Below are 22,532 nucleotides of genomic sequence, written 5' to 3' on the forward strand. Positions count from 1 at the left end.
CCCCCCCGCCGTAGCACTTACATGACCCCCTGGCAAAACTAATAACAAAGACTATGTTTCATAATTAAACTATAATTAAAATCAGGCAGTTGTAATCATTGGAACTCTATTGACTGTGTTATAGATGAAAATAGGGGGATTTAAGTGTAGAGGAAAAATTGCCATGCACTGAGGATGGCAGTTTTACTGTTCTTGCTGCTGGTACTGCTTCCTCACATGGCATGCAAGGGTGACATGGTTAAATGCAGCGTTCATCATCCACACCCTCCACTCCATCAGTATTATCAGCCCGGAGACCTCATCATTGGTGGTGTTGCTTCTCTGGCTGGCATCCTCTCCAGTTCAGTTACCTTGACTGAACAACCCCCTCCAGCTCAGCATGAAGAACTTATGTGAGGATTTTATGTATTGCTTGTTTTCTTTTCATGTATTATTTTGTCACTGCAATGAACAGTGGTGCAGCTAGGTAATTTTAGACTTAGTGGTCTTATGGGGGAGGCTTTTAAATGGCCATGTGTATTAGTGACATTTCTCTTTCCCCCTCTAAACGCCATCCCATGCATTAAAACTCCTTTTATATTCCTGATCTGTCAGAAGAACTGTGACAAAAGCTATTTGCCAATCCTGATGGAAGAGAAATACTCTGAGCATGTGCAATTTTGCATTTTAAACTCACTTAAATCGTAGCACCAGCATGACTACAGCAATAAAAATATGGAGTTTGCTTTGGCTGCCCTGTTGACCTCATTACCTGCTTCTGTCTGGGTTCTCATTTGCATCTCAGCTGGGCTGTGGAGCCCCGGACTTTGGTCTCTCTGACCCTAAAGCTGCAGGCCAGAAGGGTGGTGGCATAGGCTGCAGAAAAGGTTAAGGGAATGATATTTTCTCAACAGGAGGGGGAAAAACTGTTGTGGAATATAGGCTGCAGAAAAGGTTAAGGGAATGATATTTTCTCAACAGGAGGGGGAAAAACTGTTGTGGAATATACTTTAAAATTTCAAAGATATATTATTCCTCTTTCCCTGTTTTTTGTTTGTCTTCCTGTCAGTTATTTCTTCCAGCAAATCTCTATAATACCAAATTCTTCCATGGTTATTTTCTGATGCCTTCATAAGAACGTAAGAGCCCTGCTGGATCAGACCAGGGGCCCGTATAGTCCACCATTCTGTTCACACTGTGGCCAACCAGCTGTCAACCAGGAACCCACAAGCAGGACAGGAGTGCAACACCACCCTCCTCTTCATCCCCTTTTATATGCCTGTACTTTTTTTAGTTCAGGAGTTTTGTTTTTTTAATAAGAACTTGTATCACCTACAGGTTCTCCTCATGAGCTGGACTCTCAAACAAATACATGAAGTCAGACAATCAGTCTATCAAGCCCCATACTCTCTTCTCATATTGGGAGCACCTTTCCAAGTTCTTAAGCAGAGGTCTTATAATAACCCAACTCAAACTTAAAGGGTGATGCTAAGGATTGAATCTGGGACAGTTACAATCTGTGTTCTTTCTAGCCAATATCTGGTAGCATCTTCATGATCTAACCACCCTTCTCACTACCATCGCACAAGGAATTTTCATGGATCCATGTGAACATCATCAAGTTCATCATTCTGGCTATGTTCCAGGTCTTCTAATGCCTTTCCTTTTGAAAGCTACTTATTATGAGTTTTGAGCTGATTTGAAACATTACCAGGGTTGTTCTTCCTTGTTCTCAGACATTATTCTATCTGATAACCCTGTGTTTGGCTTCAAATAGAATTGAATTTATTTATGCAATCTAATAAACATTGTAGGAATTGTTGAGTTTATAGTTGTTGTTGTCACCACCTACATACATTCCTGAGTCTTTCCTGGTTCTTCAGTTTAATTTCATTTTCTTCAAGAACTTTGTTTCTCCAAAAGTGTCCTAGTAAGACAATAAGTAGAAATGTTCTATGTAGAATAAGAATGTTATAGTAATGAGCATACATGTGTTCGTGGCTGTGTTAAACTTCAAAAGATGTTGACTGATATAGTTGACTTTTGGAAACCTTCTGTAAAACATAACTTAACCCAGAAAGTATTTAGAGTGGCATATTCTGAAGGTGAATGCTGACGTTTTTGTCTTTGTGTAGGACACATTTGGCTAAAGAGTGCCTCAAGAAAGAGAGAATATAGATGGCTACTAGTTGACCACTCTGTGAACAGAGTGCTGCACTGGATGGACTCTTGGTTTGATCCAGCATGGCTCTTCTTATGTTCTTAGATATTATAATGACAATAGTGGTGATGATGGTGATGATAAAGACACAGAACTCAAAACTAAGTGGGGAATATCTTTCTGATGAAGAATGTCACTCTCGTTGTAGTCTAGTTCCTAAGAATTACCAGAACATTGTGGCATTGGTCTTTGCTGTAAAGGAGATCAATGAAAACCCTCTGATCTTACAAAACGTCACCTTGGGCTTCCATATCTATGACAGCTATGACAATGCAAGGAGAACCTATCATGCAACAATGTTACTTATATCTGCCCTGGAAATATTGATCCCAAACTACTTATGTGACATCCAGAATCATCTAATAGCAGTCATTGGTGGACTGGACACTGAAATCTCCCTTCATGTTGCAATTATCTTGGATATCTACAAGATTCCACAGGTAGGACTTGTTTTTTTGGAAACAGGAATTTGTACATTGGAAATATTTTGTTTTCTGATCATTCATTCACAAGTGCATTACACACACAGGCAAGCGCGTGCAAACACGCACATGCACACACATCCCCCCCGTGATATAGTATTCTTGAAAAAGGAATGCATATCTGCAGTTTCAAAGGACACCTTCACATGAACATCCCATTTAGTGTTCCATCGGCTACAAGGTGTTTATTATTTCGGACCAAAGCGGTGCACAGCCCTAGAGATCTGCACAAAATGGGGTGGTTCCACCATTATAAGCCTCCCATTTCTCCTGCATATAAAAATGACATCTGAATAGCTAGTACCTTGACCTGCGGCATCCATAATCTACATGATGAGTTCTACAATTGTGCAAAATATGAAACTGCTCTAATACAAAATGCCACAGATACGGCAAGTTTAAAGTGCTGAAAATTGACACCTTTGTACTTTTTACTCCAAGCTTCTTGAAGGTTTTTTTTTTTTTTTAACATCACACTTCATATGTTAATCAGCTCACTAATGCAGTGCTGTCTTCACCCAACAATATTTTAGGAATGGGCACTGTTAAAATAATTCATTTCAGTTCACATATTAGTTTGAAATTGCGAATTAGGTTGGTCCATATTAAAATGCAAACCAAACAAATGTATCCCCTAACCCTGTTGCGGACATAATGCATGCAAATGGTTATGAACACACAAAACTGCTATATAATTGTGGTTGTTGCTGTCTTTCCCACCTATCTCTCTAGCTCACATATGGCTCTGCTCCAGTGATGAATGATAAAACTCCAGGCCTTTCCTTCTACCAGATGGTCCCTCGAGAAACCCTTCAGAATGTGGGGATTCTCTCTTTGCTTCTGCATTTCAGGTGGACGTGGATTGGGGTTATTGTTATGGATAATGACAACGGAGAAAGATTTGTGCAAATTGTAGTTCCACTCTTTTCACAGAGTGGAGTCTGTTTCGCCTTCATAGAAAGAATCCCCAAATTTAGTGTTGTTTATAAATTAAATGATATGCTAGAGGAAGGGGAAAAAATCTATGAGCTTCTCATGGGTGGTAAAGCTAATGCATCAGTGTTCTATGGAGAATCTTATTCCATGTTGTTTTTGAGATGGTTGCCATATATTTCACATATTCAAGATAAGACAATTAAACCAAAAGGTATAGTGTGGATAATGACAGCACAGATGGAGCTCACTTCAGTGAATTATCAAAAGAACTGGGATACAGAAATAATCCATGGTGCTCTGTCCTTCACAATCCACTCCAACAATCCACCACGATTCAAGTCATTTGTCGAGAGCAGAAATCCTTTCGGCACAAAAGGAGATGCTTTTATCAGGGACTTCTGGCAACAAGCCTTTGGCTGTGTGTTCCCAAATACATTTGTGGGTGATGACGCGGAAGGGGAGACTATTTGCACAGGGGAGGAGAAGCTGGAGAGTCTTCCAGGGATCTTCTTTGAAATGAGCATGACTGGCCATAGCTACAGCATCTACAATGCTGTCTATGCTGTGGCCCATGCTGCACAGGCCTTGTCCTCATCTAGACTCAAGCACAGAGCAATGGCAGATGAAGGAGGACCAAAGCTTCAGAATCAAGACTCTTGGCAGGTAATGGGCTAGAATCTCCATGTTGAATAGCACCATATCTACAGGTGTTCTATAGGGCATCTGTACACCACCCTAAAATCCTGCATTTAAAATGGGGCTTTCTGCTTCTGTTTTAAATGCACAATCACAACTGACTCCCTTTAGATGCACTTCCTTTCCCCCCTCCCCTTCTCCCCTCCTTCTCCCCATATCTGAGTCTTCCATTATCTTTCATTGATCTCACTCCTCTTCTTGCCACTTTAATTCTTTTCACGGAGGAAACTGAAGCGGAACACAGTGGGGTAATTGGATAGCTCATTAACAGCGATCTATTTAAAAATGGAACAAAGGGCATTTATTGCAGGAGATGCCCTGGAGGGTCATGGCAGGGTCATGGTGTCATGTAAAGAGCCTGCAAACTTCCATGAAGGAGCAATCTCAATCACAGGATAAAAGCTCAGTGTGAAGGAGCACACAGTCTCTAGTCTCTGTTGTAACTTTTCTCCTACATAGAAATGAAAGGATAATCCATATGTCAGTCATGCTACTTTGCTTTCCTCTTTGATCTCTGTGAATCTGTTTACTGTATAAACAGTTACCCTAAACTTTCTTTATGAATTATATGAACTGTACATGGTAACTTTGCTGATTCGTATAGGGGTCCCCTCCTGTGAACGCTAGGAAATTAATGTGATTGTATGTTAGTATATCTTTAGGAAGTCCAATTCTTTTCCATCCTGAATTTCTCTGGATGTGTGTGTTTCTGTCCCACCATTCATCTATCACAGTCAGCCAATGATCTGGAAGATACTAGGGGGCCCACAGTAAATTCCACCAACCTCATCTCCTCTCTGACTCACACCAGTTTATCTCCGCCCACTGATTTTCATAAGCTAACCTCCCAACTCCTGTATTACTGCAATAAATAGGGAGAACTGAGTAGGGATGTACGGAAGTCCCTTACCTTTTTGTGGATTCTGTTCATGGTGTGGGGGGAGGTGTTCCGTCCCTCCCCCCAGAATCCTCGACAGGGGGGGAGGCGATCCAGTCCTCCCCCCTGGAATCCTCCACGGCCGGCTGTGCTCCACAGCGGCTCCGCAGAGCAGCCAGCCAGGCTCAGGCAAGGGCCATCCGCAGCTGGATTTCTGGCCACGGAGGGCTCTGGGTAAAAACAAACAAATGCGTTCGCAAATGGCAGTAGGGGTGGACGAAAGTCAATTACCTTTCGTCGAAGCTTGTTCGCGGTGGGGGGGAGGCGCTTCGCTGCTCCCCCCGCGAAGTTCAGGCCAGGGGGGGAGGCTTCCCACCTCGCCCCAGCCGAAATTCAGGCCGGGGGGGAAGCTTCCCGCCTCGCCCGGACGAAATTCAGGCCGGGGAGGAGGCTTCCCGCCTCGCCCGGCCGCGAACTCGAAAGTTTAAAAAAATAAACAAACGCCCCCGTGATAGGCTACGTGACAATTAACATAGCCTATCATGGCTAGATCTGCAAAGTCAGCCATGATAGGCTACATAAATCGTCACGTAGCCTATCACGGGTGACTTAAAAAAAAAATCGCGTAGGCTAATGGCGGCCCCCATAGGGAGCCGCCATTCGCGTTCCTTATTTGGTCGCTGTAGTCTACATAAAGATTTACGTAGACTACAGCGACCAAATAAGGAACGGGAATGGCGGCTCCCTATGGGGGCCACCATTATCCGTACGTGCTTTTTTTTTTTTTTTTAAAGTCACCCGTGATAGGCTACGTGACGATTTACGTAGCCTATCATGGCTGACTTTGCAAATCTAGCCATGATAGGCTACGTTAATCATCACGTAGCCTATCACGGGGGCATTTTTTTTTCTTTTATTGCAATGGCGGCGGCGGCAGCCGGTCGAAAGACCGGCTGCCGCTCCTGCCCCACACGAACACCCGCCGAACCGCCGGCTGGACCCGCCGCTGGGGGGGACATTCGGCGAAGGTAAGTCCCGTCCCGGGGGGGGTGCGGGGTGTGGTGGGGTGCGGAGGATTTCTCCCCGAAACTTGTTTGGGGGGCCAAACACGTTGGCGCTCGGCCCCCCGAAGTTTCGGGGAGAAATTCTCCGCCATCCCTAAATGGCAGTGGTTACGGCCACCGTCATTTGCATTCCTTATTTTTCGCAGTCTTAGTCTACATCAATATTTATGTAGACTAAGACGAAGAAAAGAAAGCGGAATGTAAATAGCGTAGTGGGTGCTATTTGCGTTCCCCTTTCTTTTCTTCGTCTTAGTCTACATAAATATTGACGTAGACTAAGATGGCAAAAAATAAGGAATGCAAATGGTGGTGGCCATAGCCACCGCCATTTGCATACACTTTTTTTGTTTTTTTTTACCCAGACATGATAGGCTACGTATGTCTTTACAAAGCCTGTCACGTCTGTGGGGAAATGAAAAAAACATAGACTGCAAATGGCAGTGGTGGCAGCCGGTCGGAAGACCAGCCGCCGCTGCCGCCGCTGGAGCTGCCGCCATCCGGAACATCCACCCCAGGTAAGTCTCGTCCCGGGGGGGGGGATCCGCGGGGGGGCAGCGGGCAGGCTGTTCCGCGATGGATTTCAAGGGGCCGAATGCACTGGCATTCGGCCTCACCGAGATCCGTTGCGGAATTCTCTGACATCCCTAGAACTGAGGGCCAAAATAGACATTATCTACATATGCAGCATGCAGCTAGGGATCTGTGTTTTTTTTTTTTAACTAAATACTAGTATGTGGTGGTGGTGGTGGTGGTGGTGGTGGTGTCTGTGTGTGTGTGTGTGTGGGCGGGAATTCCTCCTTAGAAGGCAGAACATGGGGAGGCATAACTGTAAGATTTTATAAATGAAAAGTTTTATTCATTTAAACTTTCATGTGAAGCCTTTTATTTACTGAGTTAATGTTAAATTTGTTATACTCTGTAGATTGCCCCTGTCAAAGTAGCTCTTGATTCTGAAACATGTAGGGTTCAGTCCAAATGGCCATTTGAGTTAGACTCCTTCACCCCACTGCAACCCACTCCTGCTCATCTTGGAGCCAGGGTTCCTCTGGTCCTGACATTACCCAGATAGAAGGCAAGGGTTTAAACTGTTAGTGAGGTTGTCTCAGTTGCCTTGAAATGACCCTCAACCATGGTATATAGATTTTAAGGCAGCTGGAACTGTTGGGATGTGGCAGGAGGGTTTATCTGATTAAATCAAGTGCATGTTCAGGCCAACAGACAGATAGATAAAGAGAGATCCTGCCTAGGATCATAACATGGGTGGATCTGGATACACAGCCTGAATAAATGAAGCAATGTAAAGATGGAGAGCAGACTGCTCTTCTCAACATGGCATATAGCCACAGAGAGACATGATGGAGAGATCCAGGGATGGAGGCCATAGGAGCCACAGTTAGGGAAGACACAAATCATGGCCCTCTTGTAATCTTCTACCTACCTCCTTTAGTTATAGCACTGCAGTTAAGACTTTCATGAATTGGCCTGATTCCTGCCTGTGGAGAGTCTTTCAGGGATTTGAACTGTATGCATATCATTGCCACCTGAACTCTTTCATAAATCGGAATACTATAATTCAGAGTAAGCATTTCCTCCAGAAATCCTCCTCCAACCCCCAAACTGCCCATGATATCATTCTTCTAATGCCATTATGATTTACTGCTGAATATCTAGATTTAGGTTTTTAAGAACTCTTGCATGTTCCTTTCAATCTAGCTCCATCACTTTCTGAGAGGTATCTCTTTTAACAACAGTGCTGGAGACAAGGTTTCCTTTAACCAGAATGCAGAGTTAGTAGCGGGATTTGATGTGATCAACTGGATATTTTCCCCCAACCAATCAGTTCACCATGTGAAAGTTGGGACTGTGGATCACCAGGCCCCTCCAGACCAGGCATTAACCATCAATGAAGAGGCCATAACATGGCACAGCTGGTTTAACCAGGTAGGATACCAAATATATATTAGCAATTTATTTTACTACTTATATTTATAAAATGTGTATAAAACATGTTCTCTAGGCTGTACAGTTATCTAAAATTAAACAATGATATAATAAAGTACAAATAAAGATCTCAAAATATCAGAACACAAATCCAAGAAGATTAAAATACAGATGCATGTATAACTGACAAAATGATTTCAAAACATACAATGCAATGCTCACTCAATAGAATACAGAGCTAGGGATGTTGAGAGAGTGTGTGTGTGTGGGTGTGTGCGCATGTGTGGGTGTGTGTGGAGTCTGACGGACACCCCTTGTCCACCTTCCCAGACCCCACTCACCAAACTGTGGGGTGCTAGCAGACCTGCTCGGCAAGCAGCACCCTGCAGCTTGTCAAATGTGCTGCAGCTGCCTGTCCTCCCTAGTGAGCCACCATTGTGCTCAACAATGGCGGTTCGAGTGCTTCCAGGAAGGTGATGTTGCATAATTGGCAGCCATAAAGTGGCCATCTATGCAACGTTACAGACGTGAATGTAGCATTCAGACACATAATATCACATAGATGGCCCCTTTATGGCCACCAATTATGCAACATTACCTACCCTGAAGTGCCTGAGCTGGCACTCTTGTGTACAATGATAACATGCTTGGGAGGATGGGTGGCCCCCATGGATTTGTTGGACATTCACTGTGCTGCAACAAAACTCATGTGGTGCCATGAGTAGGGGTGGGAAGTGGCAGCAACTTGGTGAGCTCCCGATGAAACCTGGTGCCCGTGAGTTCATCTATCCCTAAAAAGAGCTAAAAACAGCCTAGAAATAAAGGAGGAGTTAAAACCACCAACATGTAATAGGATTAAATAACAAAGATTTAAAAGACCTGGGAAAACAAAGGAGTCTTAACATGGTAATAGAAGGAACATAATGTTGGTAGCAGGCAAATTTCCCTGGGAAGGACATTCCATAACTTGGGGGCCACGACTGAGAAAGTCCTCTCTCTCCAAGCTTCCGAATGAGAAGGAACCTGGAGGAGGGCCTCTGTTGACCGTCTTAGACCATGGGTAGGCATATATGGGAGAAGGCATTCAGTCAGCAGTTGGGAAGCCCTGCAGTTCTGAATGAGCATTGAATCTGTGTTCTGATGTGCAAAATACATCGGGCAGTAAGGAAAACTGATGAAAGACTGACTTTTGATCGAAGTAAACACAGTGCATACATGGATATAACAAATGTGTCCCCAAAATATGCTGCCCTGATTGCTGTGATCTTCACTTTCTTAACCGAGAAATGGTTGGAGGAAATTTAATCGAAATGCTGTTTTTGTTAAGGTAAGATACATACGCACTGGCAGACATGTACATGATTCCAAAATTACTCCCATATGAAAGTCACCAGGGAATACACCATGCACCTCTGTCTCCTTGTTGAGAGGACAGCCAGGGTCTGAAAAGATAATATAGCCAGGTACCAACGGACCCCAAGTCTCAAAGAAGCAGGAACTTCACATCCTCTTATCAGGGCTAGCTGAAGGAAGAGGGCAAACACACCTGCTCTTGGTTAGCCTGAAATGAGGAAGGGGGCAGGTTTAAGCTATAAATATAAATCATAATATTCAAAACAATGGGAAAAAATAGTTGGCCTGGTTCCAACAAGCCAGCTATCTCAAAAGAGACTTGATTAAAACAGTTTAAAAACAACAGCCCTAGGAAGGCATCCCCCTGCCCCCCCATTCCGTGCCTCCAATGTATCTTATTTATTTATTTATTTATTTATTTATTTCTATACCGCCCAATAGCCGAAGCTCTCTGGGCAGTTCCAAAAATTAAAACCAAACAACACACAATAAAACAATTTAAAATATATAGAACATTAAAACCACAATATAACAATACAACCACAATAAAACCTAGCAGCAGTGCAGGAGTTTAAAATACAGATTTAAAACAGCAAAGATAAAAATTTAGAAAGCTAAAATGCCTGGGAAAATAAAAAGGTCTTCACCTGGCGCCGAAAGGAATACAATGTAGGTGCCAGGCGAACCTCACTAGGGAGCTCATTCCAGAGCCGGGGTGCCACAGCAGAAAAAGCCCTCCTCCTAGTAGCCACCCGCCTCACTTCCTTTGGCAGGAGCTCATAGAGAAGGGCCGCTGACGATGATCTTAAGGTCTGGGCAGGCACATATGGGAGGAGGCGATCCTTCAGGTAACCCTGCCCCAAGCTGTTAAGGGCTTTGAATGTTAACACCAGCACTTTGAATCGGGCCCGGAAATGGACTGGCCAATTTTGCCAAAAAGGCATCCAGTTGTAATATAAATTACAGGCAAAGAGCAAAGGATTAAATCCCCTTATCCACCACTCAGGTATCCTGATTTCAACAAACCTGGATAAAGTGCAGCAGTAATTTTCACCAAAATTGGAAAGGAATACATGATATCTTGAGCTGTCTCTTAGGTAAAAACTATAGAACAGTCAATTTTCAGTACCTTTCATCCCTATGCATGATAGCCTATGTAGGAGGGAGCAACTGTACATGAGGGGCATCCCCCCTAAGCTAGTATGGCTAGAAAGTTCTTGTTCAAACTGCCAGCAACTTCTCTAACTTCTACTTCAGCTCCTCTGTTGGTATTCATAATTGTGTGGAGTAGCTGTTTCCTTTGTAGCCTGAGAGTTTCCTAGAATTTGCATTTGTGAGGAACGTGGTCATTCACTAATGAAGTAGTGAGCCTGAAGCCTGGTATCTTGGAATGTGTTGATTGCAAAGGGGGAGGACGAAGGAACATGACAGTGCAAGCCAGCATCTCATATGGGGCTACTCTACATGAGGGTTTTTTTTATCGTGCACTCATGATTGGTCACTCACGGAGGTTTGCGGGTCCTTTCAACAACATCGTCAACCTCCAGGGCCTCTCCTGTGATATATGACCTTTATCCCAGCTTTTTTAATATCTGGGAAAGTGCAGCATTTTCTCTAGAAGCATGATCATCCACTTTAACAGCTGCGTGAACTTCCATAATTGTGCTGTGCCACACCGCTATCTAGTGGCTGTATAATGAAACAAAGAACTTGCAGATAACCCCCCCCCCTCAAAAAAACAGCATTTGTCAGCCAGTGTAAAGGAGCCATTTTTAATCCTGCAAGGAATCTGGAAGCAGAAGCCCTGATAAAGCTGCTGGATAAAACTAGGGATCTACGAAAGTCACTTACCATTTCGCAGATCAGCTTCGCGGTGGGGGGGAAGTGCTCCGTCCCTCCCTCCAGAGTCCTCAATGGGGGGGTGGCGCTCCGTCCATCCCCCTGGAATCCTGCCCAGCCAGCTCTGCTCCGTGGGGATTCTGCAGAGCCGCCGGCTGCCTCCACCAGCAGCCGGACATCCGGCCGCTGGGCAGCAGGGATGCAAATGGCGGCAGCTGTAGCCGCCACCTTTTGCATCCCTGTACTTAACTGTGATAGGCTACATAAATATTTACATAGCCTATCACGGCAAAGTAAAAAAAAAAAGCGTACGCAAATGGCAGCGGCTACGGCGGCCACCATTTGCATTCACTATTTTTCGCTGTTCTAGCCTACATAAATATTTACATAGCCTAGAACAGCTAAAAATAGTGAACTCAAATGGTGGCCGCCATAGCCGCCACCATTTGCGTACACTCCGCCCAGCCGCAGCTGGCCAGGAGACCAGCCACCCCCGCGCCACTGCCGCCGCTGCACCTTCCACTGCTACCGCCCCTGCTGCCCCCGCCCCTGCCCCTTCTGCCGCTGATGCCCCTTCTGCTGCCCCCGCCCCTGCTACCCCCGCTGCCCCTGCCCCCACTGCCGCTGCACCATCCGCCGCCGCTGCGCTGCCACCGCCACGCCGCCACTGCTGCACCCACTGCCAAAGCCGCTGCCGAAGCCGCCACATCCACCCCAGGTAAGTGCTGTCCCAGGGGATTCCATGGGGCAGGCGGGGGGGGGGCAGGAGGCCATTCTGCCACAGATTCTGGGGGGCTGAATGCCAGTGCATTCGGCCTCACTGGAATCCATGGCGGAATTCTCCACCATCCCTGACTATGCAATCCCTTGCTTGTCTACTCAGAAATAAGTCCCATTGTTTTAAACAGAGGATATTCCCAGGTAAGTGTACATATATGGATTGCAACTTGAAGGTATGACTCCACCCTTCCCCTCTCCTCCACCCCACAAAAAAAAAGGAAAGGCCTGAGATACCATGTAATCCTGTTAAATAGCAGATCTTTGGATCTTTGTGAGAAGCCCAAATTTTCTGAAATAAAATATTCCTCTCCCTTTATTCACATACACACACACACACACACACACCCTCTCTCCCTTTCTGTTTTTGCAATCAGATGTACATTCTCTGTGAACATGAAGGTTCTATCTCTCAGACATTTTCCAGAGCAAGCTGGCACTCCCTTCCCAGATCTCTCTCTCTCTCTCTCTCTCTCTCCTTTTCTCCATTAAAAAAAAATAAAATAATGGAAAGGAATTTCATGTCCAAAGAGTGGCTTTGGACTTTTTCAAGAGAAACATGAATTCTGTTGTCTCCTTCTCCTTTTATTTTCTCCTAAATCAACATATTTCTTGTCTGGGATTAATCCTATACCCACTTAACTGGGAGTGAAATAGTAATTCTGAAAATGCATGCTTAGGATTGCACTGTTAATCTAGGGCTGTGTATTCACCAGAAATTTACTCCAACCTGGCTGTGTGGTGAGGTCTCTGTGTTTCCGTGACATCATGGCCATTCAGCACTAGCCCTGCTTTTAACATAGAAAAACCGCTTCTTCTGAGTCAGTTTATAGTCTGACTTTTCCAGCTTACTTCGGCTCCATTACTGGCATGTTTCCACAACCAGACTGGGTTCAGTATCATAGTCCTACCCATGGGGCATGGTGTTTCACTCTGGCCTCAGTGACCCAATCCTTTCCCTCCCTGTTTTCCAGAAGTTTCATCATTGTTTTGGAGCAGGATGCCAAGGGACCATCTTTTAAAACATCATTGAAAATGAGCACTAGAACACAGCCCATGACCCCAGTCAAGGGTGTTTTCTCCCATTGTGCTGAATGACACTTGCCCTCTCAATGACCACAGAAATAACAGAGAAGCCCCTCAATTGACACAGCACATATCAAAGCTCAATTCCTTAAATGCGATTAAGCATGATCTCGAGGCTTCAGTCCATTGCCTTCGGACGTAACTCTTTCACAGCTTCCATATAGAGACCCTCTGCATTAAAATGGGGGCTGGTTTCAGTGTCTTTCCCACAACAAACCCATCAATGTCTCCTCAGAAGTAACTCCCATTGCAGACAATGAGGCTTGCCTTTGAATGCCCACATCAGCTTACAGAGATCCCCCTCAATTGAAATGGCACACTTTTAAGCCCAAGTCCTTAAGTGTGATTAAGCAATCAAGTGAGGCTCCAACGAATTGCCTTAGGAATAAAGTACTTCACAGTTTCTTTATAGAGATCCTGCAGGTTACAATGGGGGCTGGTTTCTGTCTTTGTGTTTACTGCTCTCTTTCCCACAACAAACCCATTACTGTATCATCAGAAGTAACTCCCATTGTGGTCAATGAGGTCCTCTGGGTTAAAATGGGGGCTGGTTTCCCTCTTTGTGTTCACCCACCCTTTCCCAGCACAAGCATATGTATTTCTACTCAGAAGTAACTCCCACTGTGCTCAATGAGGCTTGCTCTGAAATAGAGGTGCATCTGGACTTTCAGGGGAAAGGAGAAAGGGGGGAAGGGAGGAAAGCCTCTCTTCACAGCAAAGCTGATTCCTTTTTAAAAAATCCAGTACTCCTCCATTAGCTTCTCCTTCCATTGTCCTGGAAACATGACCAAGGAGACAGGAACACTGATGAGGTAATCAGACCCAACCCAGACTCCACTCAGACTCCACCCAGCCATCAAGAAAATAATACGATTAGAGCTCAGTGGAAACAGCACAGAGCCCCAGGCTACAGAGATGATAATCTGGGACTTTAAGCACTGTGGAAACAGGAAAAGGAGAAGATGTGATTGGGGAAACATCAGAACAAAGTTGCAAACAAAGTAAAGCCAACAGCATGGAAACACATCCTAAGATTCCCTCTCCCAAATTACAGCATGAGACTTTTAAACCTCTCTGGATTCTATTTGCCAAGCTAAAAGAGAATACTTTTAAAGATAATTTCAGGGAAAGGACAGTGTGAAACTAAACACAAACCATAAATCACTTCCAATAAATAGAACTATACAGGCAGGAATAAGAACACACACACACACTAAAAGGTTAATACCAGCATTTCTTAGAAGTATTTACTTACTTTTAAATATCCCAGTCTATTTTTCTGTCCTTTGCTTGCTCAGTGCATACCCCTAAACATCCCAATTTGCAAGTTTCCCAGGAGATCTCCCTGGCAAATGAGGAAGCCATTTTTTTTTTTTTTTAAGTTTCATTGCTCACAGCTTTCCCAGCTCTGCCCTTATCTACCTTAGCTGCACTTGATTTTACCCAGCTAGTATGGGCAGGACACAAGCTCACATCACACTCTGACTCTTCCTGGGCCTTATGACACAAGTTCTAACCAGATTTTACCAGAACAATCAGGGAATGCCCGTGCAGCCCTTTGAGATGGAGGAATTGTGAATGAAAGCTTTGAGAAGAGAGAAAAAGCAGCTGTTTAAATTATTTATTGTTTTATACTGTTTAAATTGATTTTATCTGTATGCTGCCCTGAGATCTTAATGATATAGGGTGGGATATAAATGTTTTAAATAAATGAATAAATAAAATAAAATGATCCAGAGTTTGAGAGAGAAAGGGAGCATGTGGGAATGAGTTTGTGTTCTCTGTGAAACATGTTTCTGTTGGTGCAGAGAACTCTAAGTTCAAAGGAACAGTTTTGTGAGTTAGGGTTCAGACCAGACCTCAGCATTTTACTCAATCTTTTGTGCAGGTTACTCATCCTCTGTGATTAGCTACATCTCCAATAGCAGCCATTTTCATTTTATTTGATACATTTCTATATCACCTCAAAACCAAAGCTCTCTGGGCAGTCCACAAACATTTTGTGGTGTACCCAGGGCAGTTTCTCAAATTGCCAAATGTGCTCACTGGCCCAAACCTTAGTATATCAAATACTTTCTGTTGTGTCCATTCACACATTACTGAAATATCTTATCATTTAAGTGACATATAGGAAAGGCCGCTGAAACTTCAGGATTCCATGGTCATTGCATTGATCTGGGGTACTGATTCTGTCAGGTCCCAGTCAAAGGAGATTCTTTTTGATTGCCAAAATGAAACACAATCACTTCTGCAAAAGGATGACAGTTTATTGATAGAAAATGGATGCAGAATATATATGCAAAGAACGTTCACTCCTCTCTCCAGCTAATGAAGCTGTCACAGCTGGATTGTCTATCTGGTAGGGATGTCAGAGAATTCTGCCACGGATCTCAGTGAGGCTGAATGCCAGTGCATTTGGCCCCCCAAAATCCGTGGCGGAACGAAGCCCCTGCCTCCCCCACATGAAAGGCATGCAAAATGGAGCACTTACCTGCTGTCATCCGTGCTGACTTGTGAATGGCGGCTGCGCTGTGATAGGCTACGTAAATAATTACGTATTTACGTAGCCTATCACAGCTACGTATCATAGCTGTGATAGGCTATGTAAATAATTACGTAGCCTATCACGGCTAATGCAGGGACGCCATTTGCATCCCTGCAGAGACCATGATAGGCTACGTAAGTAGGCAAGCTAAAAAAAAAAGCGTACGCAAATGGCGGCGGCGACAGCAGCTGCCATTTGCGTTCCTTCCCTCCCCCCCGCCATTTTAGCCTACGTAAATATTTATGTAAGCTATTACGGTGAAAAAAAGAGGAACGCAAATAGTGTAGTGGGTGCTATTTGCATTCCCCTTTTTTTCATCGTAATAGCTTATGTAAATATTTACGTAGGCTAAAACAGCGAAAAAAAGGGAACGCAAATGGCGGCTGCTGTAGCCGCCACCATTTGCATATGCTGTTTGTTTGTTTTTTCCCTGCAGGCTGCCCAGCAGCTGGATGTCCAGCTGTGGGCAGCCCCAGCCAGCGGCTCCGCAGAATCTCCGCAGAGCAGAGCCGGCTGGATTAGGATTTCAGGGGGAGATGCAGAGCGCCTCCCCCCCACTGCGAATCACCTCGTCGAAAAGGTAAGTGACTTTTGTACATCTCTACTATCTGGGCCCCCAGAGGTAGATGGAGAACCCATTCCTAGAGCCACAAGTTTCTCCAGGGTGGCCATTTGCACATTGCCCCTTGAAGCGGGACTGGAGATCGAAACTAGCCTGCTTGATATTATAGGTTTCTCTCTTTCACTAAGCTGGGGAGCTGACAGGCAATGCCCCTTCCCCATCTCAGAATAAGCAGGGGGGCTCCCTCCTGTTGGTGCTGGAAGCACCTCAGCATGGAAATCTAATTGTCTCTCCTAAGAGACAGAAGCCCAAAATTCCAGCTTGTGGGAGGGGGAGCCTCAAGACCCCTGCTGTGAGAATCAAGGCTGCACACGCTTATCGCTTTCACTTCATGAGATAATTGGGCAGGGGTTAGCAATGTGCAATTTTGGACATATGGAGCTGTACTTGGTTGCAACCAGTTAAGGCCAGGTGTAAAAGGCCTGCTCATTTAACCATAAAGCTGCTGATTAAGCTAAATTACACAAGTCTTTCACCATCATACATGAACGCTGTGAAGTCCACTTGTTTTAGTTTATTAACCAACTCAGCTACAGTCATTATTCTCCAGATCATTATTCTCCCCTTTCATTTCTGGACTAGACACAGCCTACTTCGGTATGCAGTAAAAGTTGTTATCCTGGTTTTATTAAGAAAGTGAAGGAGGGGGAACCATTTTGCTGCTATGATTGCATCCAATGTCCAGAAGGGAGGATTTCAACTGAGAAGGGTAAGAAATGTACAGCAGAGGCTTATCAAATAAATTGGCTGTAATCTAGGGGAAACTGCCATCCCAGAAAAGGGATTATCGGAGACTAGAAGGATAAGAAATAGGGCTGTGCACTGACCCCCCACTTTACTTTGGATGCCGCTTTGTACCTTCCGAAGTAGCCCTTCTTTGCTTTGGAGTCTCGACCGATTCGGACCCATCTGCTTTGGATATCCAAATCACTCTGATACGATGTTTTCCCATTGACTAGCATTGGAAAATAGAAATGGCCATAACTTTTTTTCAGTTTTCATGATAGATGCATAACATCCAGTGATAGGTCAGGCCCCATGGAGGGGATCCCACCTGCCAAATCTCAGACAGTTTGGTCCAGTAGTATTTGTGCTATGCACAGGTAAAATGTGCTGTTCTCAGAAACTCAAACCAAAGGTCATAAAAGGAAAATCAGAGAAGTTATGTTTTGAAGCTGTGATTAGGAGGAAGTCACTGTCCCTAATCTCTGCTGTAGGTTTCTTCTCCACTTTCCCATTCAGCTTCACAGGGGATGACCCCAGGCTCTCTTTGGCTGCATTTGGAATGCACATTATCTGAGGCTGGAGTAGTTTTTGTGCTAATGTGCTTTTTTTTTAGTACACAAAAATTAGGGTTTTTTTAATATATTGTAAAAAAAAAAAAATAGCCACAACCCACCTGCCAAATTTCAGACAGTTTTTAATTAAAAACAGAACCACTGTCTATTCTCTTTGAGAAATCATGGAGGACAGGGGAAGTGCCAGATGACTGGAGGAGGGCTAATGTTGTCCCTATCTTCAAAAAGGGTAAAAAGGAGGAACCTGGGAACTACAGACCAGTCAGTCTGACATCAATCCCTGGGAAAATTCTGGAGCAGATGATAAAGGAATCCATCTGGAAGCACCTTGAAAACAATGCAGTGATTACTTAAAGCCAACATGGATTAGTCAAGAACAAATCCTGCCAGACAAATCTGATCTCATGTTTTGATCAAGTAACCTCCCTTGTGGACCGTGAGAATACTGTAGACATCATATACCTCGACTTCAGCAAAGCTTTCGACAAAGTGCCCCATGATATCCTGATGAGCAAACTAGCTCAAAGTGGGCTAGATGAAACAACAATCCAGTGGATCCACAGTTGGCTACAGAATCGGACTCAAAGAGTGCTTATCAATGGGATCTTCTCAAACTGGGGAGAGGTAACGAGTGGGGTACCGCAGGGCTCAGTCCTGGGCCCAGTGCTCTTCAACATTTTTATTAATGACTTGGAGGAGGAGGTGCAGGAAATGCTGATCGCAGATGACACAGAATTGGGCGTGATAGCTAATACTTTGGAAGACAGAAACAAAATTCAAAGTGATCTGGATAGACTGGAGCGCTGGGCAGAAAACAACAGAATGACATTTAATAGGGATAAATGCCAAGTTCTGCACCTAGGAAAAAGAAACCAAATGCACCGTTACAAGATGGGGGATACATGGCTCAATGACACTACAAGCGAGAAGGATCTTGGAATTGTTGTCGATCACAAGCTGAATATGAGCCAACAATGTGATGTGGCTGCAAAAAAGGCAAATGCTCTTTTGGGCTGCATTAATAGAAGCATAGCTTCCAAATCCTGGGAAGTACTAGTTCCCCTCTACTCAGTACTGGTTAGGCCTCATCTGGAGTACTGTGTCCAGTTCTAGGCACTACACTTTAAGAAGGATGCAGACAAACTGGAGAAGGTTCAGAGGAAGGCAACAAAGATGATCAGAGGACTGGAAACAAAGCCCTATGAAGAGAGACTGAAAGAACTGGGCATGTTTAGCCTTGAGAAGAGAAGACTGAGGGGAGGTATGATAGCGCTCTTCAAGTACTTGAAAGATTGTCACAGAGAGGAAGGCCAGGATCTCTTCTTGATCATCCCAGAGTCTAGGATACAGAATAATGGGCTCAAGTTACAGGAAGCCAGATTCTGTCTGAACATCAGGAAACACTTCCTGACCGTTAGAGCAATACAACAATGGAACCGATTACCTAGGGAGGTGGTGGTCTCTCCCACACTGGAGGCATTCAAGACGAGGCTGGACAGCCATCTGTCAGGGATGCTCTGACTTGGATTCCTGCATTGAGCAGGGGGTTGGACTCGATGGCCTTGTAGGCCCCTTCCAACCCTACTGTTTTATGATTCTATGATTCTAGGCCAATCTCTAAACACAATTTCAAATGTACAGCAATTGGGCCACTCCTTAATCATGGTAATATCTAGTCCTTATGTGAGGACTAGATTCAAGACTGACAAATCAGATAATATAATCACCTGCAAGAGTTTATGGGAGGAATTTGTCTCCCCTCCCCGTGCTTTTTTCTATTACTTCCAGATTATACAGTATTAAGATCCTGAGCATTATCATGCCTTGTCTCACACTTACACTGTTCTCAAGACATAATAAAGCAATATTCTGAATGCATCAGATTCTGTTACATGCTAAGAAGGACCATCCAGCCTATTTTGCCAAAAGGGCCCCTGACAATATAGTTGTCCATTGGAGACTGGTTTTATTTGTGGTTGATAGTAAACTTTTTTTTTTTTAATGACACAATGGGAAAACTGTGGAAAATTGATAATTGATCAATGTAATCCAACAATTAGGGATGGACACATCAGTCAATTTTAATTTCTCTCTAGTGTTCAATGTATGAATAAAGTAAAGACACAAGGAGAAGGAACCCTCTAGACCCACTCCCTTTTCTTATGTTTCCATCCCCCTGTAATGGAGGGCAACAGTCAGAACAAAACAGACTCCAGTATCCATGGGAGCTCTCCATGCAATCCAGAATGCTGTAACATCAGGTAAGGATGCTGGAGAAATGTGTTGCAGATTCCAATGGGGATGGATTCCCGAGTATCTGACCTGCAGAATTTGCAGCAGGCCAGCCCCACTTACTTGCGTGCCCTTTGGGTTTCATGCAGAGTGCCTCTTTGGCTTTATAAAAGGTGAGATAGGCTAATGGTGGCTGCCATTAGCCTATCATGGGAAGATTATGGCTGTAATTTACACCATTTGCAGCTGTAAACACTTACTTCTAACTAAATTGTAGCCAGATCTGTAACATCAGGGTCCGGGATCATGTGGAGAGCCTTCACAAATACAGGAGATACTTCTGTTAAGACTGTCATCCTCCATGAGTACAGGGCAACAGGGTTGAGGGCTAGAGTGCTCCTTCTTCTCATGCACTTATTTTAGACAAACATAAAACACCTAAATAGGGCTTCTGTCTCACATTTTTCCAGTCCAAAGCTCTGTTCATCTTGGCCACTCAGAATTTCTCCAGTCTAAAGTTTGGTTTCATTCTAAACATCATGGAGCCCCCCCTGCCCCCATTTATATGAAAATTCATAAGAATTTTGGTGCTCACTTCCTAAATGCATGCGTTTTTGTCTAATATAATTTGTTTTTCAAGTAGTTCTCCTAATATAATGCTTATTTGAACATTATTTTCTCTAATATACATATTTTTTTAAAAAAAATTGGAGAACTCCTTTCCAAAATTCAGGGAAGCATGAACTTGGAAGGATAACTGAGTTTTGGTTTGCAGTTGTTGTTTTTAATATCAAAATTAGCCTGCCTCAGATTAAAATGTAAAGAGAACAAATTTCTGTCCCATTCCTAATAACAATTAAATTATCCCCCCCGCCCCCGGAAGTTCAAAGATCTGTGTTGGAAATGTAAAAGAGTAAGAGGTGACTTTAGTCTTTGCTGGTGGTCTTGTAGAGAGGCCAGACAATAAAGAAAATATGTATATTTTAAGATAAATTAATACTATACTAGAAGAAAGTTCATGTATTCAAATTTTTTAAATACAAATTTAATTTAAAAAGCCTTATTGCTCCATATGACAATGGCAGCATGTAATTAAGTAAACAAAATCAGTCTATGTCATAGGAACAATTACGGAGCATTGGTGAGATGGATGGCATTTTTGTGAGATCACAAAACACGTATTTTCTCTTTCAGATGGGAACGAGTGCCATAACTGTCAAGATGAAAAGTATCCAAACAAAAACCGGGATTTCTGTATTTCCAAGATTGTAACTTTCTTGTCTTATGAAGAACCTTTGGGTTTCAGTTTAGCCTCTCTTGTTCTTTCCTTTTCTTTGATCACAGCTCTTGTGCTTGGAATATTTATGAAGCACCACAACACTCCCATGGTCATAGCCAACAACCGGGACCTCACTTACAGTCTCTTAATCTCCCTCCTGCTCTGCTTCCTTTCTGCATTCTTATTCATTGGACGACCACAGAAGGTGACATGTCTCCTCCGGCAAACAGCCTTTGGCCTTGTCTTCTCAGTGGCTGTTTCTTCTGTGTTGGCAAAAACTGTCACAGTGGTTCTGGCTTTCATGGCCACTAGGCCAGGATCCAGGATGAGGAAATGGGTGGGGAAAAGATTGGCCACTTTTATCATTTGTTCCTGCTCCCTTATTCAAGCAGGCATCTGTACGGTGTGGCTAGCAACCTCTTCCCCATTTCCAGGGGTTGACCTGCACTCAGTGACTGGAGAAATTGTAGTAGAATGTAATGAGGGCTCTGCGACAATGTTTTACTGTGCATTGGGCTACATGGGCTTTCTGGCTCTTGTCAGTTTCACTGTGGCTTTCCTTGCCAGGAAGCTACCTGACAGGTTCAATGAAGCCAAGTTCATCACTTTCAGCATGTTGGTCTTTTGCAGTGTTTGGTTATCTTTTGTTCCTACCTACCTAAGTACCAAGGGAAAGTACATGGTAGCTGTAGAGGTCTTTTCTATCTTAGCCTCTAGTGCTGGATTGCTAGGTTGCATCTTTCTCCCGAAATGTTACATTATTGTGCTGAGACCTGAGCTGAACAACAGGGAACAGCTCATGAGAAGAAAATACTGAATAAATTAATTATATCCTTCCCGATAATGTCTAATTTAGAATTTTGTGTGTGCATGTTGAAACATTGCTCAGAGTTTTTCTTTCAGAAGCTTCCTTACAGGTCTCCACATCTCACCTACTTTGAAGAATGGAATCCAGACTTGTTTAAAGGAAAAGCATAATGTAAATACCACCCCATACACACACACAACCCCTCTTTATCCCCTGAGCTTCACTTTCAGCAAGTCGTCCTGCAGCTCATACACTGCTTTGTAATTGTTGAAGAGTTTAGAATTCTTCTTAATGCTGACAAAGAAACTAGGGGTGGACGAAAATCACTTACCTGTCCTTGAAGCTTGTTCGCGGTGGGGGGGAGGCACTTTGCTGCTCCACCCGCGAAGTTCAGGCCGGGGGGGGAGGTTTCCCGCCTCGCCCGGCTGAAATTCAGGCCAGGGGGGAGGCTTTCCGCCTCGCCCGGCCAAACTTCAGGCCGGGGGGGAGACGCCTCA

General features: G+C 44.1%; 1 protein-coding gene across 1 annotated transcript; it reads left to right on the plus strand.

Moving 5' to 3' along the window:
• The first annotated feature begins 234 nt into the window (after positions 1-234).
• On the plus strand, positions 235-22,044 carry LOC146341895 (vomeronasal type-2 receptor 26-like). The gene is made up of 5 exons (XM_084807735.1): positions 235-392; positions 2,349-2,640; positions 7,969-8,196; positions 17,001-17,127; positions 21,143-22,044. Exons 1-5 carry the CDS (start codon positions 235-237, stop codon positions 22,042-22,044), a joined length of 1,707 nt encoding a protein of 568 aa, XP_084663861.1.
• The last annotated feature ends 488 nt before the right edge of the window (positions 22,045-22,532 follow it).

Source organism: Heloderma suspectum, chromosome 6 (assembly GCF_057233095.1).
Source record: "Heloderma suspectum isolate Gila_16-S chromosome 6, 16-S_ref, whole genome shotgun sequence".
NCBI classification, from domain to species: Eukaryota; Metazoa; Chordata; class Lepidosauria; order Squamata; family Helodermatidae; genus Heloderma; species Heloderma suspectum.